This window comes from Salvelinus fontinalis, chromosome 7 (genome assembly GCF_029448725.1).
Source record: "Salvelinus fontinalis isolate EN_2023a chromosome 7, ASM2944872v1, whole genome shotgun sequence".
Taxonomy (NCBI): domain Eukaryota; kingdom Metazoa; phylum Chordata; class Actinopteri; order Salmoniformes; family Salmonidae; genus Salvelinus; species Salvelinus fontinalis.
The window spans coordinates 9,558,847-9,576,665 of NC_074671.1; the positions used below are offsets into that span (position 1 = coordinate 9,558,847).

At 45.0% G+C, this 17,819-nt stretch overlaps 1 protein-coding gene across 3 annotated transcripts in view; it reads right to left on the reverse strand.

Moving 5' to 3' along the window:
* Positions 1-17,819, reverse strand: part of LOC129858961 (rho guanine nucleotide exchange factor 4-like) — a 166,029-nt gene that overhangs the window by 84,790 nt on the left and 63,420 nt on the right. Inside the window, exons 2-3 of one of the 3 annotated variants that reach the window (XM_055928218.1) lie at positions 4,630-4,902; positions 3,928-4,057 (exon numbers count right to left, since the gene is read on the reverse strand). In XM_055928218.1, the coding sequence (XP_055784193.1) occupies positions 3,928-4,057; positions 4,630-4,902 (403 nt within the window). Of the gene's footprint in view, positions 1-3,927; positions 4,903-17,819 lie in introns of those variants that run through there. The other 2 variants (XM_055928219.1, XM_055928220.1) reach the window with 2 other exon arrangements.

A 17,819-nucleotide genomic window follows, 5' to 3' on the forward strand; every position in this document is an offset into this window, starting at 1 on the left:
TTAGGCTAAAACTAATTTCATGTGTCATTGAAACAATTGCCCTTTATGGCAGTGAGGTGTGGGGTCCACTTGCAAAACAAGATTTCACCCAATTTGACAAACACCCCATTGAAACCCTGCATGCAGAGTTCTGTAAGATTATCTTACACGTCCAGAGTAAAACTACAAAAAATGCATGCAAGGCAGAATTAGGCCAATATCTACTAATAATAAAAATTCAAACAAGAGCAATTATGTTGAGGAAGCATTTAAAATAGTGATCCTCTCACATAATTACCAAGCCCTGCAATGCCAAGAGCTGAGCAAAGAAAAGAGTCCCCTCATCCAGCTTGTCCTGAATTCACAAACCTGTTCTACTAACACACTGAAGCCTCGGGACCAGAACATCCAATCAATCAGAATAAACCAAATTACAACACAGTCAAAAAAACACATTACTTATTGGGAAACACAAGAACAAAGCAACATGCAGTGCTATCTGGCCCTAAATCGACAGTACACCGTGGCTAACTATTTGAGCATTTTTACTGATCAAAACCTTAGAAAAACCTTGACAAAGTACAGGTTCAGTGAGAACCTGCAGTCTCTGTCTCATAGGACACAGAGAGACATGGTGGTTCTACTGTCTCATAGGACACAGAGACATGGTGGTTCTGCTGTCTCATAGGACACAGATATACATGGTGGTTCTGCTGTCTCATAGGACACAGAGAGACATGGTGGTTCTGCTGTCTCATAGGACACAGAGACATGGTGGTTCTGCTGTCTCATAGGACACAGAGAGACATGGTGGTTCTGCTGTCTCATAGGACACAGAGAGACATGGTGGTTCTGCTGTCTCATAGGACACAGATATACATGGTGGTTCTGCTGTCTCATAGGACACAGAGAGACATGGTGGTTCTGCTGTCTCATAGGACACAGAGAGACATGGTGGTTCTGCTGTCTCATAGGACACAGAGAGACATGGTGGTTCTGCTGTCTCATAGGACACAGAGACATGGTGGTTCTGCTGTCTCATAGGACACAGATATACATGGTGGTTCTGCTGTCTCATAGGACACAGAGACATGGTGGTTCTGCTGTCTCATAGGACACAGAGAGACATGGTGGTTCTGCTGTCTCATAGGACACAGAGAGACATGGTGGTTCTGCTGTCTCATAGGACACAGAGAGACATGGTGGTTCTGCTGTCTCATAGGACACAGAGACATGGTGGTTCTGCTGTCTCATAGGACACAGAGACATGGTGGTTCTGCTGTCTCATAGGACACAGAGAGACATGGTGGTTCTGCTGTCTCATAGGACACAGAGAGACATGGTGGTTCTGCTGTCTCATAGGACACAGAGACATGGTGGTTCTGCTGTCTCATAGGACACAGAGAGACATGGTGGTTCTGCTGTCTCATAGGACACAGAGACATGGTGGTTCTGCTGTCTCATAGGACACAGAGAGACATGGTGGTTCTGCTGTCTCATAGGACACAGAGACATGGTGGTTCTGCTGTCTCATAGGACACAGAGAGACATGGTGGTTCTGCTGTCTCATAGGACACAGAGAGACATGGTGGTTCTGCTGTCTCATAGGACACAGAGAGACATGGTGGTTCTGCTGTCTCATAGGACACAGAGACATGGTGGTTCTGCTGTCTCATAGGACACAGAGAGACATGGTGGTTCTGCTGTCTCATAGGACACAGAGAGACATGGTGGTTCTGCTGTCTCATAGGACACAGATATACATGGTGGTTCTGCTGTCTCATAGGACACAGAGAGACATGGTGGTTCTGCTGTCTCATAGGACACAGAGACATGGTGGTTCTGCTGTCTCATAGGACACAGAGAGACATGGTGGTTCTGCTGTCTCATAGGACACAGAGAGACATGGTGGTTCTGCTGTCTCATAGGACACAGAGAGACATGGTGGTTCTGCTGTCTCATAGGACACAGATATACATGGTGGTTCTGCTGTCTCGCTTGAAAACATCCTTTCATGGGATATGATGAATACAGATGATTATGGTGTTGGAAGGTGAAAAGTGGCTTAGCTCACTGCATGGTGTATACCACAGAAATACAACTACCACATCATCAACCTACTGACTTTCAATAGGGATGCCCATTCTAGTCATTCTATTTCTATGTTGCACAGCCCTTTAACCAGTCAGCTAAAGAGGTTGACATTACACTTGTCTTTGATTGGCCTTTCAATTCAATTAACTAAAATGAATCAAATTACACGGAAGGCATCTGGTGCAAGAACACTGACCTCACTTTGAGTGGCATGCAATCTGCTGCCTCTGCGTGTGTGTGTGTGTGTGTGTGTGCTCGTGCGTGCGTGCGCCCACCCAATGACTTCAGCACAACCTAATGTCCACCCACTCAGCAGTATGATAGGTTACCCCGGAGACCCTCTCACAGTCAGAGCAATAGAAAAAGGAGTCGAGCACCTATCGCTCGCTTTTATCAAAATGGTCCTGAAAGAAAGCCAAAACTGTAGATAATGAATAAATGATATTTTCCTAAACAATTCTCTCCTACCATATTCCATCTCCTCCAGGCTTCTCAGACGAAGAGCAGAGTCAGACAGACAATCTGACACACACACACACACACACACACAGACACACAACAAACACCCTCCAGGAGAACTCTGTGTTCTCCCACTGAAGTGACGGCTGGATTTTGAACAGGACTACTAAAAAAAAAAAAAAGATCCACAAAATTCAAAAGACGATCCATCTGGAGATACCAGCATATCTTCCAGAGACTAAAGGTCATTGACCTGGATTTAAAACTGATGATGTCACTGGCTCTCCTCCACAGTCTGTTAATGTGAACAGCACGATGCCTTTCCAAGCTCCAATAAACTGTGGGACCACTGATGTGCAGAGGATGTGAATCCCCCTGCTGGTGACAGGCAGTACTACAACAACACTATGTCCATGCCAAAACAGTAATAATTGTAATTGGCTCAGAGTAGTGTTACACCTAGCTTCAGAATAAAGTCGTTGTTTTTTACAACAGATGTTGCTGCAGTGCGTGGCATGATGCCCGCAGGCTAATCCAGGATTTGGTGAGGACATGATTTTAAACACGGAACTAAATTATAAATACAGTAAGTCCCTCAAACCGAATTACATCTAGGGAATGGATTTGGAGTCTGAGACAGGGGTTGGGGGCCAGGGGTGGGGAACAGGGGACCTATAATCTAGTAAATAGGTGGTCATCATGAAGAAAGACATTGTAGAGTATTGGAACCAACCTTGGCATAGCGAGAGAGGAGGAGGAGGTAGGAGATACTCTCAGGGTTAGGAGGAGGAGGAGGTAGGAGCTACTCTCAGGGTTAGGAGGAGGAGGAGGTAGGAGCTACTCTCAGGGTTAGGAGGAGGAGGAGGTAGGAGATACTCTCAGGGTTAGGAGGAGGAGGAGGTAGGAGCTACTCTCAGGATTAGGAGGAGGAGGAGGAGGGAGGAGCTACTCTCAGGGTTAGGAGGGAGGAGCTACTCTCAGGGGTAGGAGGAGGAGGAGGTAGGAGCTACTCTCAGGGTTAGGAGGAGGAGGAGGTAGGAGATACTCTCAGGGTTAGGAGGAGGAGGAGGTAGGAGATACTCTCAGGGTTAGGAGGAGGAGGAGGTAGGAGCTACTCTCAGGGTTAGGAGGAGGAGGAGGTAGGAGCTACTCTCAGGGTTAGGAGGAGGAGGAGGTAGGAGCTACTCTCAGGGTTAGGAGGTAGGAGCTACTCTCAGGGTTAGGAGGTAGGAGCTACTCTCAGGGTTAGGAGGTAGGAGCTACTCTCAGGGTTAGGAGGTAGGAGCTACTCTCAGGATTAGGAGGAGGAGGAGGAGGAGGGAGGAGCTACTCTCAGGGTTAGGAGGGAGGAGCTACTCTCAGGGGTAGGAGGAGGAGGAGGTAGGAGCTACTCACAGGGGTAGGAGATGCGTCGTCGCCAGCCCAGACAGTCCAGACCAATGGGGGTACTCTGGGAGAAGCAGTGGGTCTTCAGGAGCATCCCAGAGAATGCCTCCATGGTCGACAGGGACACTGGAGCATGCGACTGTGGGGAAGAGGCAAAATCAAAGCTGGGGATCCAACAAGGCCTACATACCTAGAAGTCTATAGTTAGTATAATGCTCACTTTAAATGTTAAGACCCTGCCTTTTCTTAGTTTAAATCCTGAATATACGTGTACTATAACATGTGATAGCGCAACAGATATGTTTTTTTCCTGAACAGATTGAGCTGAAGGTGCATGCATGTTAACAGTAGGAGCTGAGAGAGAGACTGGTACGGAAAGAGGAGCGAGAAAGACATCCACAAAAGATGAAATGGAAGGGGGGGTTAACAAAGGAAAGATGTCAAAACTCAGTCGAAGACAGCTGACGAAGGATAGAAGAGCGGAGGAGGGAATCATCCTCATGACAATACGTAGATGAAGGAGGAGGAGGAGAAGGGAACCATCCTCGAGACAGTACGTAGATGAAGAGGAGAAGGAAGAGGAGGAGGGAACCATCCTCGAGACAGTACGTAGATGAAGAGGAGGAAGGAGGAGGAAGAGGAGGAGAGAGACAAAATCCATCTCCCTAGGCTGTAAGTTGTTTTGCACGGGTAAGCATGGAGGAGTCCTACTTTGTCGAGCTCTTCAGGACAGTGTGTGTTGAGTTGTCCCAGGCTTCCCCTCATCACTCGGGCCAGCTTCCGCTTCCGTCTCGTTTCCTCTTCGATCCACAGGTCATCTGAGCAGCAGCGGTGGCGTCTCGGATCCCTGTCCGGCCTGTGGCCTAGTGGTGGTCTGAGGGCTAAGGCAGTAGTGTCCGGTCCAGACCCAGGAGTCTTCAGCTCTGCTAGCCTCTTCCCTCCTCCCACTGCCTGGCTGCTGGGTCTACATCCATCCTGACTGGTCTTTGGGTGAATAGTCAACTGGTTAAATGAGACTGTCAATGTCACTTTCACTTCAAACTATAGTGCACATGGGGGACAAGGGTGGGGAGTTGATCACTATGATGGAACAGGTGTTATGGAGTGTTGATCACTATGATGGAACAGGTGTTATGGAGTGTTGATCACTATGACGGAACAGTTGTTATGGAGTGTTGATCACTATGATGGAACAGGTGTTATGGAGTGTTGATCACTATGATGGAACAGGTGTTATGGAGTGTTGATCACTATGATGGAACAGGTGTTATGGAGTGTTGATCACTATGATGGAACAGTTGTTATCACTATGATGGAACAGGTGTTATGGAGTGTTGATCACTATGATGGAACAGGTGTTACGGAGTGTTGATCACTATGATGGAACAGGTGTTATGGAGTGTTGATCACTATGATGGAACAGGTGTTATGGAGTGTTGATCACTATGATGGAACAGTTGTTATGGAGTGTTGATCACTATGATGGAACAGGTGTTATGGAGTGTTGATCACTATGATGGAACAGGTGTTATGGAGTGTTGATCACTATGATGGAACAGGTGTTATGGAGTGTTGATCACTATGATGGAACAGGTGTTATGGAGTGTTGATCACTATGATGGAACAGTTGTTATGGAGTGTTGATCACTATGATGGAACAGTTGTTATGGAGTGTTGATCACTATGATGGAACAGGTGTTATGGAGTGTTGATCACTATGATGGAACAGTTGTTACGGAGTGTTGATCACTATGATGGAACAGGTGTTATGGAGTGTTGATCACTATGATGGAACAGGTGTTATCACTATGATGGAACAGGTGTTATGGAGTGTTGATCACTATGATGGAACAGGTGTTATGGAGTGTTGATCACTATGACGGAACAGGTGTTATGGAGTGTTGATCACTATGATGGAACAGTTGTTATGGAGTGTTGATCACTATGATGGAACAGGTGTTATGGAGTGTTGATCACTATGATGGAACAGGTGTTATGGAGTGTTGATCACTATGATGGAACAGGTGTTATGGAGTGTTGATCACTATGATGGAACAGTTGTTATGGAGTGTTGATCACTATGATGGAACAGGTGTTATGGAGTGTTGATCACTATGACGGAACAGGTGTTATGGAGTGTTGATCACTATGATGGAACAGGTGTTATCACTATGATGGAACAGGTGTTATGGAGTGTTGATCACTATGATGGAACAGGTGTTATGGAGTGTTGATCACTATGATGGAACAGGTGTTATGGAGTGTTGATCACTATGATGGAACAGGTGTTATGGAGTGTTGATCACTATGATGGAACAGGTGTTATCACTATGATGGAACAGGTGTTATGGAGTGTTGATCACTATGATGGAACAGGTGTTACGGAGTGTTGATCACTATGATGGAACAGTTGTTATGGAGTGTTGATCACTATGATGGAACAGGTGTTATGGAGTGTTGATCACTATGACGGAACAGGTGTTATGGAGTGTTGATCACTATGATGGAACAGGTGTTATCACTATGATGGAACAGGTGTTATGGAGTGTTGATCACTATGGCGGAACAGGTGTTACGGAGTGTTGATCACTATGACGGAACAGGTGTTACGGAGTGTTGATCACTATGATGGAACAGTTGTTATGGAGTGTTGATCACTATGATGGAACAGGTGTTATGGAGTGTTGATCACTATGATGGAACAGGTGTTATGGAGTGTTGAACACTATGATGGAACAGGTGTTATGGAGTGTTGATCACTATGATGGAACAGTTGTTATGGAGTGTTGATCACTATGATGGAACAGTTGTTACGGAGTGTTGATCACTATGATAGAACAGGTGTTATGGAGTGTTGATCACTATGATGGAACAGTTGTTATGGAGTGTTGATCACTATGATGGAACAGTTGTTATGGAGTGTTGATCACTATGATGGAACAGGTGTTATGGAGTGTTGATCACTATGATGGAACAGTTGTTATGGAGTGTTATCACTATGATGGAACAGGTGTTATGGAGTGTTGATCACTATGATGGAACAGTTGTTATCACTATGATGGAACAGGTGTTATGGAGTGTTATCACTATGATGGAACAGGTGTTATGGAGTGTTGATCACTATGATGGAACAGGTGTTATGGAGTGTTGATCACTATGATGGAACAGGTGTTATGGAGTGTTGATCACTATGATGGAACAGTTGTTATGGAGTGTTGATCACTATGATGGAACAGGTGTTATGGAGTGTTGATCACTATGATGGAACAGTTGTTATGGAGTGTTGATCACTATGATGGAACAGTTGTTATCACTATGATGGAACAGTTGTTATGGAGTGTTGATCACTATGATGGAACAGGTGTTATGGAGTGTTGATCACTATGATGGAACAGTTGTTATGGAGTGTTGATCACTATGATGGAACAGGTGTTATGGAGTGTTGATCACTATGATGGAACAGTTGTTATGGAGTGTTGATCACTATGATGGAACAGTTGTTATGGAGTGTTGATCACTATGATGGAACAGGTGTTATGGAGTGTTGATCACTATGATGGAACAGTTGTTATGGAGTGTTGATCACTATGATGGAACAGGTGTTATCACTATGATGGAACAGGTGTTATGGAGTGTTGATCACTATGACGGAACAGGTGAATGAAATTGTCTTGATTGGTGTAAATGATGCACATGACAGGTAAGGTAGTTCCCACTGACTATTTCCTGTGCTCATAAACACTGAGCTATCTCACATGACTTTATAATGATTTAGTTTAGCCTCTGTGTCCCGGCCTGCTTGGTCATGGTTAGAAGGGATGGTTTAGTTTAGCCTCTATGTCCCGGCCTGCTTGGTCATGGTTAGAAGGGATGGTTTAGTTTAGCCTCTGTGTCCCGGCCTGCTTGGTCATGGTTAGAAGGGATGGTTTAGTTTAGCCTCTGTGTCCCGGCCTGCTTGGTCATGGTTAGAAGGGATGGTTTAGTTTAGCCTCTGTGTCCTGGCCTGCTTGGTCATGGTTAGAAGGGATGGTTTAGTATAGCCTCTGTGTCCCGGCCTGCTTGGTCATGGTTAGAAGGGATGGTTTAGTTTAGCCTCTGTGTCCCGGCCTGCTTGGTCATGGTTAGAAGGGATGGTTTAGTATAGCCTCTGTGTCCCGGCCTGCTTGGTCATGGTTAGAAGGGATGGTTTAGTTTAGCCTCTGTGTCCTGGCCTGCTTGGTCATGGTTAGAAGGGATGGTTTAGTATAGCCTCTGTGTCCTGGCCTGCTTGGTCATGGTTAGAAGGGATGGTTTAGTATAGCCTCTGTGTCCCGGCCTGCTTGGTCATGGTTAGAAGGGATGGTTTAGTTTAGCCTCTGTGTCCCGGCCTGCTTGGTCATGGTTAGAAGGGATGGTTTAGTATAGCCTCTGTGTCCCGGCCTGCTTGGTCATGGTTAGAAGGGATGGTTTAGTTTAGCCTCTGTGTCCTGGCCTGCTTGGTCATGGTTAGAAGGGATGGTTTAGTATAGCCTCTGTGTCCTGGCCTGCTTGGTCATGGTTAGAAGGGATGGTTTAGTTTAGCCTCTGTGTCCCTGCCTGCTTGGTCATGGTTAGAAGGGATGGTTTAGTTTAGCCTCTGTGTCCCGGCCTGCTTGGTCATGGTTAGAAGGGATGATTTAGTTTAGCCTCTGTGGCCCGGCCTGCTTGGTCATGGTTAGAAGGGATGGTTTAGTTTAGCCTCTGTGTCCTGGCCTGCTTGGTCATGGTTAGAAGGGATGGTTTAGTTTAGCCTCTGTGTCCCGGCCTGCTTGGTCATGGTTAGAAGGGATGGTTTAGTTTAGCCTCTGTGTCCCGGCCTGCTTGGTCATGGTTAGAAGGGATGGTTTAGTTTAGCCTCTGTGTCCCGGCCTGCTTGGTCATGGTTAGAAGGGATGCAGCTAATGTCAAAGTGAAGTCAAAAATTAAATGTTTAAATAATGTTTGCCTTTTGGCTAACCCTTTTCCTAACCTTAACCTAATTATCCTAACCTCATGCTATTCTTCATATTTTGACATGAGAATGAGAGAATATTTAGCCGTTTTAAAGATAATACTTTAGAGTGTTTATATTTGTCCTGCTACACACAACAGTATAATGGATTTTTTTTTCACATCACAACTTCCCCTGAAACACCCACAGGGAGTGGGTCACCACTGTACAGGACCCCTGAAACCCACAGGAGTGGGTCACCACTGTACAGAACCCCTGGAACCCCCACAGGGAGTGGGTCACCACTGTACAGAACCCCTGAAACACTCACAGGGAGTGGGTCACCACTGTACAGAACCCCTGAAACACTCACAGGGAGTGGGTCACCACTGTACAGAACCCCTGAAACACTCACAGGGAGTGGGTCACCACTGTACAGAACCCCTGAAACACTCACAGGGAGTGGGTCACCACTGTACAGAACCCCTGAAACACCCACAGGAAGTGGGTCACCACTGTACAGAACCCCTGAAACACCCACAGGAAGTGGGTCACCACTGTACAGAACCCCTGAAACACCCACAGGAAGTGGGTCACCACTGTACAGAACCCATGAAACACCCACAGGAAGTGGGTCACCACTGTACAGAACCCATGAAACACCCACAGGAAGTGGGTTACCACTGTACAGAACCCCTGAAACACTCACAGGGAGTGGGTCACCACTGTACAGAACCCCTGAAACACTCACAGGGAGTGGGTCACCACTGTACAGAACCCCTGAAACACTCACAGGGAGTGGGTCACCACTGTACAGAACCCCTGAAACACTCACAGAGAGTGGGTCACCACTGTACAGAACCCCTGAAACACTCACAGTTAAGTGCATTGCTCAAACACACAGTGACAGATTTTTCCCCCCACCTTGTTGGCTACGGTATTTGAACCAGCAACCTTTCGGTTACTGGCCCACCACCCTAACGTCAAGGCTACCTGCTACCCTAACCCCATCCCCCCCCCCCCCCCCCCCCCCCCCCCCCCCCCCACAATGACATCAAACAGCCAATGTTTCTCTCTGCCCCATGGCAAAATGTGTAGAATTGAAGGAAACTAGCATTAAAACAGGAACATTTTGTCCCAGCCTCATGACAAAATGTGTAGAATTAACATTATACAATTTTTTTCCCTCTCTCTGCCCCATGTCAAAATGTGTTGAAATACAGCAAGTTAGCTGTTTGGGGGAGCCCCCTGGAGGTAGGAGGCCCGGGGCCCCAAATGCAGTAGTCTGGCCCTGGCTGCTTCCCATCTAGACAAAGCATGCCTGGATCCCTGTTGGGTGCTTCCTGCAAACTCCACTAGGGGGGGGGGGGGGGGGGGGGGGGGGGCTTGAACACACAGTCCCCCTCCCAGCTGCCTGCTGTGTACGGCTGGGCTGGCTGGGCTGTTTCAGGGCTGGCAGGCGGGACGTGAGACGACTAATTCACAGAATGGAAATGTACCATGCCACGTCAGTGACAGCAGAGCACAGTGGAGGAAAGTAAGAGATCACTATTGGTTCCTCCTACTTCATCATCTCTCTTTCAGAAGAGGAGAGAACAGAGGGAGGAAAGGAGATGAAGGGCTTATTCTGCATTTAATCTTAAACAAGCACGAGCACACACACACACACACACACACACACACACACTCCTGACTGTAGAAAGAGATGAAGTGCCCAAAGCTGTTATTTAAATTCAGCCCGAGGCTGATGTAAAAGCGTTGCTTCCGTTCTTCTCCTCGCCCCAACCTGGGCTTAAACCAGATACCCTCTGAACACATCGACAATTGCCTCCCACGAAGCATTGTTACCCATCGTTTCACACAAGCTGGAGCCCAAGGGAAACAGCTAGTTTAAGGTCTCAGAGCAAGTGATGTCACCTATTGAAATGTCACTAGCACGCACCGCTAACTAGCTAGCCATTTCACACCAGTTACACTGAAGCGGAACAGGGCCAGTGAAAGACAGTCAACACTTTATCCCATAGTGCACCCTGCCTGGCCTTCCCTCATCCTCTTGATGGAGCAGGGGTTAACATGGCTACTGTATCATGATGTTAAACTGACAGTCAGGACATTCCATCGTGATGTTAAACTGACAGTCAGGTCATTCCATCATGATGTTAAACTGACAGTCAGGACATTCCATCATGATGTTAAACTGATAGTCAGGTCATTCTATCATGATGTTAAACTGACAGTCAGGATTCCATCATGATGTTAAACTGACAGTCAGGTCATTCCATCATGATGTTAAACTGACAGTCAGGTCATTCCATCATGATGTTAAACTGACAGTCAGGATATTCCATCATGATGTTAAACTGACAGTCAGGATTCCATCATGATGTTAAACTGACAGTCAGGTCATTCCATCATGATGTTAAACTGACAGTCAGGTCATTCCATCATGATGTTAAACTGACAGTCAGGTCATTCCATCATGATGTTAAACTGACAGTCAGGACATTCCATCATGATGTTAAACTGACAGTCAGGTCATTCTATCATGATGTTAAACTGACAGTCAGGTCATTCTATCATGATGTTAAACTGACAGTCAGGTCATTCCATCATGATGTTAAACTGACAGTCAGGTCATTCTATCATGATGTTAAACTGACAGTCAGGTCATTCTATCATGATGTTAAACTGACAGTCAGGTCATTCTATCATAATGTTAAACTGACAGTCAGGCATTCTATCATAATGTTAAACTGACAGTCAGGTCATTCTATCATAATGTTAAACTGACAGTCAGGTCATTCTATCATAATGTTAAACTGACAGTCAAGACATTCTATCATGATGTTAAACTGACATGCCCCATTCAAAAAACTAAGAACAGATATAGCCCTTGGTTCACTCCAGACTTGACTGCCCTTGACCAGCACAAAAAAAAACATCCCGTGGCGTACTGCATTAGCATCGAATAGCCCCCGCGATATGCAACTTTTCAGGGAAGTTAGGAACCAATATACACAGGCAGTTAGGAAAGCAAAGGCTAGCTTTTTCAAATAGAAGTTTGCATCCTGTAGCACTAATTCCAAAAAGTTTTGGGACACTGTAAAGTCCATGGAGAATAAGAGCACCTCCTCCCAGCTGCCCACTGCACTGAAGCTAGGAAACACTGTCACCACCGATAAATCTACGATATCAAGAATTTCAATAAGCATTTTTCTACGGCTGGCCATGTTTTCCACCTGGCTACCCCAACCCCGGCCAAAAGCTCTGCACCTCCCGCAGCAACTTGCCCAAGCCCCCCCCCCCCCCCGCAGCAACTTGCCCAAGACACCCCCCCGCTTCTCCTTCATCCAAATCCAGATAGCTGATGTTCTGAAAGAGCTGCAAAATCTGGATCCCTACAAATCAGTTGGGCTAGACAATCTGGACCCTCTCTTTCTAAAATTATCTGCCGAAATTGTTGCAACCCCTATTACTGGCCTGTTCAACCTCACTATCATATTGTCTGAGATCCCTAAATATTGGACACCTGCCGCGGTCATCTAGACCCAAATTGTTATAGACCTATATCCATCCTGCCCTGCCTTTCCAAAGTCTTCGAAAGCCAAGTTAACAAACAGATAACCAACCATTTCGAATCCCATCGTACCTTCTCCACTATGCAATCTGGTTTCTGAGCTGGTCATGGGTGCACCTCAGCCACGCTCAAGGTCCTAAACGATATCATAAACGCCATCGATAAAGGCGAGCCGTCTTCATCAACCTGGCCAAGGCTTTCGACTCTGTCAATCACAGCATTCTTATCGGCAGAATCAATAGCCTTGGCTTCTCAAATGACTGCCTCCCCTGGTTCACCAACTACTTCTCAGATAGAGTTCAGTGTGTCAAATCGGAGGGCCTTGTCACGTTCCTGACCTGTTTCTGTTAGTTTTGTATGTGTTAGTTGGTCAGGACGTGAGTTTGGGTGGGCAGTCTGTTTTCTGTTTCTATGTTTGTTTAAGGGTTGCCTAGTATGGCTCTCAATTAGAGGCAGGTGTTTGGCGTTTCCTCTAATTGAGAGTCATATTAAGGTAGGTGTTTTCACACTGTTTGTTGTGGGTGGTTGTCTCCTGTGTCTGTGTATGTCGTTGCGCCACACGGGACTGTTTTCGGTTTGTTTGTATGTTCGTGTCACGCCCTGGCCTTAGTATTCTTTGTTTTCTTTATTATTTCAGTTAGGTCAGGGTGTGACATGGGTATTTATGTGGGTTTTGTAGTGTCCAGGGTGATTGTAAGGTTTAGGGGGTTTATTTAGAGTAGTTGGGTTTATGTTTAGTATAGTTGTCTAGCTGTGTCTATGTTGTGTGTAGTTGTCTAGGAAAGTCTATGGTTGCCTGAATGGGTTCCCAATTAGAGACAGCTGGTTTCTGTTGTCTCTGATTGGGAGCCATATTTAGGGTAGCCATAGGCTTTAGTTTGTTGTGGGGAATTGTCTATGTTGAACGTTTGTAGCCTGTGTGTGTGCACTACGTTTATAGCTTCACGGTCGTTTGTTGTTTTGATAGTTTGTAAGTGTTTTGTTTCGTTTTGCCTTCTTCTATAATAAAAGAAGATGCCTTATTTTCCACATGCTGCGTTTTGGTCCGTCTCACTCCCACACGATCGTGACAGTTCGTTCTTTTATGTAGCCAGTTTTCCCTGTTCATGCGTTCTTCGTGTTTCATGTAAGTTCGTCGTCCAGGTCTGTCTACATCGTTTATTTGTTTTGTAATTATCCAAGTGTTTTTTCGTGTTTGTCTTCGTCTTTAAATAAATTCATTATGTCATATTCACACGCTGCGTTTTGGTCAAATCCCTGCTCCTCCTCTTTGGTTGAAGAGGAAGAGGAGAACTGTTACAGGCCTGTTGTCCGACCTCTTGCAGTCTCTATGGGGGTACCATAGGGTTCAATTCTCGGGCTGACTCTTTTCTCTGTATATATCAATGATGTCGCTCTTGCTGCTGGTGATTCTCTGATCCACTTCTAAGCAGACGACACCATTCTGTATACATCTGGCCCTTCTTTGGACACAAATACCTAGGTGTCTGGTTAGACTGTAAACTCTCCTTCCAGACTCACATTAAGCATCTCCAAACCAAAATTAAATCTAAAACCGTCTTCCTATTTCGCAACAAAGCCTCCTTCACTCATGCTGCCAAACATACCCTCGTAAAACTGACTATCCTACCGATCCTTGACTTCGGCGATGTTGTTTACAAAATAGCCTCGAACACTCTACTCAACAAACTGGATGAAGACTATCACAGTGCCATCCGTTTTGTCACCAAAGCCCCATATACTACCCACCACTGTGACCTGTATGCTCTCGTTGGCTGGCCCTCGCTACATATTCATCGCAAAACCCACTGGCTCCAGGTCATCTATAAGTCTTTGCTAGGTAAAGCCCCGCCTTATCTCAGCTCACTGGTCACCATAGCAACACTTCCTTTGGCCGCCTTCCAGTTCTCTGCTGCCTTTGACTGGAACGAAGTGCAAAAATCACTGAAGCTGGAGGCTTATTTCTCCCTCACTAACTTTAAGCACCAGCTGTCAGAGCAGCTTACCGATCACTGCACCTGTACACAGCCCATCTGTAAATAGCCCATCTGTAAATAGCACACCCAACTACCTCATCCCCATGTTGTTTATTTTATTTATTTTGCTCCTTTGCACCCCAGTATCTCTACTTGCACATCATCATCTTCTGCACATCTATCACTCCAGTTTTATTGCTAAATTGTAATTATTTCGCCACCATGTCCTATTTATTGCCTTACCTCCCTAATCTTACTACATTTGCACACCCTGTACATAGATTTTTCTATTGTGTTATTGACTGTACGTTTTTTTTATCCCACGTGTAACTCTGTGTTGTTGTTTTTGTCGTACTGCTTTGCTTTATCTCGACCAGGTCGCAGTTGTAAATGAGATCTTGTTCTCAACTGGCCTACCTGGTTAAATAAAGATGAAATATATATATATTTTTAATTATGTTAAACTAACAGTCAGGTCATTCTATCATGATGGGGACAAAACGTTGGAAGAGCAGATGACAGAGGAGACTTTTCTTTTAAACAACATATTCCTGTCAATCAAAAATGTTCCCTGAGGGAGTTTGATAGTATAGTAAGGATGCCTAGCTGTAAAGGGAATAAATCATTTATTTTCCTTTAATAGATGACATGTTTTGGGCTGTTTAACTAGTATAATGTCTGCATTCTTCATTATTATATCAGTTATTATCGTTATTATCCGTTATTTCAGTTATATCAGTTATTATCTGTTATATTAGTTACATTAGTTATTATCGTTTTTTAAATATTTTTTATTATTTTATTTATTTATTTATTCTCCCCAATTTCGTGGTATCCAATTGGTAGTAGTTACAGTCTTGTCTCATCGCTGCAACTCCCGTACGGGCTCGGGAGAGGCGAAGGTCGAGAGCCATGCATCCTCTGAAACACAACCCAACCAAGCCGGCACTGCTTCTTGACACAACGCACATCCAACCCGGAAGCCAGCCGCACTAATGTGTCGGAGGAAACACCGTACACCTGGTCAGCGTGCACTGCGCCCGCCCCGACACCGGAGTCGCTAGTGCGCGATGAGACAAGGATATCCCTGCCGGCCAAACCCTCCCTAACCCGGACAACGCTAGGCCAATTGTGCATTGCCCCAGGGACCTCCCGGTCGCGGCCGGCTGCGACAGAGCCTGGGCTCGAAATCTCCGGTGGCCCAGAATCTCTGGTGGCGCAGTGGTCTAAGGCCCTGCATCACAGTGCTAGCTGTGCCACCAGAGCTTCTGGTTATATTGGTTATTTATATTATATTGGTTATTATCAGTTATTTCAGTAATATCAGTTATATCAATCAAATGTACTTATAAAGCCCTTCTTACATCAGCTGATGTCACAAAGTCTGCCCCTGATGCCGTGAGATGGATGAAATCATACCTTGAAGGCAGAACTCAGTGTGTCAGAGTGAGCAATGTGCTGTCGCCTACTCTTAGCTATGATGTGGGCGTGCCCCAAGGGTCAATACTGGGGCCCCTCCTGTTCAGCCTGTACATTAATGATCTGCCTTCTGTCTGTACTGGGTCTGAAGTTCAAATGTATGCAGATAATAGTGATATATGTGCATGCAAAGAGCAAACAACAAGCTGCACAAGAACTCACTACTGTAATGGTCTAGGTTACAAAGTGGCTCAGTGAATTCGTGTTTGCATCTCAAATGTGAAAAAAACTGTTTGCATGTTCTTCACAAAGAGGGCAACAGATGCTCCTGAGCCAGATGTCTATGTGGCAGGGGAGAAGCTCCAGGTGGTCTCTGATTTTAAGTACCTTGACATCATACTTGATTCCAACCTCTCTTTTAAAAAGCATGTGAAGAAGATATTTCAAATAACCAAATTCAACCTAGCTAATTTCCGATTTATACAAAATTGTTTGACTACAGAGGTAGCAAAACTGTACTTCAAATCTATGATATCCCCCACTCAACATACTGCTTGACTAGTTGGGCCCAAGCTTGCTGTACAACATTACAACCTATTCAGTCTGTCTACAAACAGGCTCTCAAAGTGCTTGATAGGAAGCCCAATAGCCATCATCACTGTCACATCTTCAGAAAGCATGAGCTCCTGAGTTGGGAAAATCTTGTGCAATACACCGACGCATGTCTTGTATTCAAGATCCTAAATGGCCTGGCTCCCCCTCCACTCAGTACTTTTGTTCAACAGAAAACCCAAACATATGGCAGCAGATCCACAAGGTCTGCCATGAGAGGTGACTGTATAGTTCCCTTAAGGATAAGCACCTTTAGTAAATCCGCTTTCTCTGTGAGAGCTTCCCATGTCTGGAATACACTGCCATCAGACACACATAACTGCACCACCTATCACACTTTCACAAAATGCATGAAGACATGGCTAAAGGTCCATCAGATTTGTGATCAAAATCCCTAGCTGTGTATTGCCGCTTTCCATGTTGTCTGTAACTTGTGAGGTGTGGAAACACTTTGTTGCTTTTATGAATTTTGTCTTGCTGCTTTTTGTTCTATGTTGCTCTGTCTGTATGCTACGTCTTGCTTGTCCTATGTTGCTCTGCGTGTGCTCAGTGCTCAATGATTGTCTATATTGTAATTGTTTTTAATAACCTGCCCAGGGACTGCGGTTGAAAATTAGCCGGCTGGCTAAAACCGGCACTTTTACTGAAACGTTGATTAATGTGCAGTCCCTGTAAAAATAAAATAAACTGAAAGTGCTGTACAGAAACCCAGCCTAAAACCCCAAACAGCAAGCAATGCAGGTGTAGAAGCACGGTGGCTAGGAAAAACTCCCTAGAAAGGCCAAAACCTAGGAAGAAACCTAGAGAGGAACCAGGCTATGAGGGGTGGCCAGTCCTCATCTGGCTGTGCCGGGTGGAGATTATAACAGAACATGGCCAAGATGTTCAAATGTTCATAGATGACCAGCAGGGTCAAATAATAATAATAATCACAGTGGTTGTAGAGGGTGCAACAGGTCAGCACCTCAGGAGTCAATGTCAGTTGGCTTTTCATAGCCGATCATTCAATTCAGAGTATCTCTACCAGTTATTTCAGTTAATATCAGTTAAATTAGTTATTATCAGTTATATTAGGTATTTCAGTTGCATCAGTTATTTCAGTAATATCAGTTAATATTGGTTATTATCGGTTATACCAGTTATTTTCAGTTATCAGTAGTTATTATGCATTATTTCAGTTATTTTCAGTTATTATCGGTGATCAGTTATTGCAGTCGTATAAGTTATTATCAGTTATAAAAGTTTTAATTTATTTCCGTTATTTCACTTAATATCAGTTATTTCGGCAGTATCAATAATATCAGTTACCGGTTATAAAACTGAAATAACTGATAACTAATAAAACTGATAATAACCGATACAACTGAAA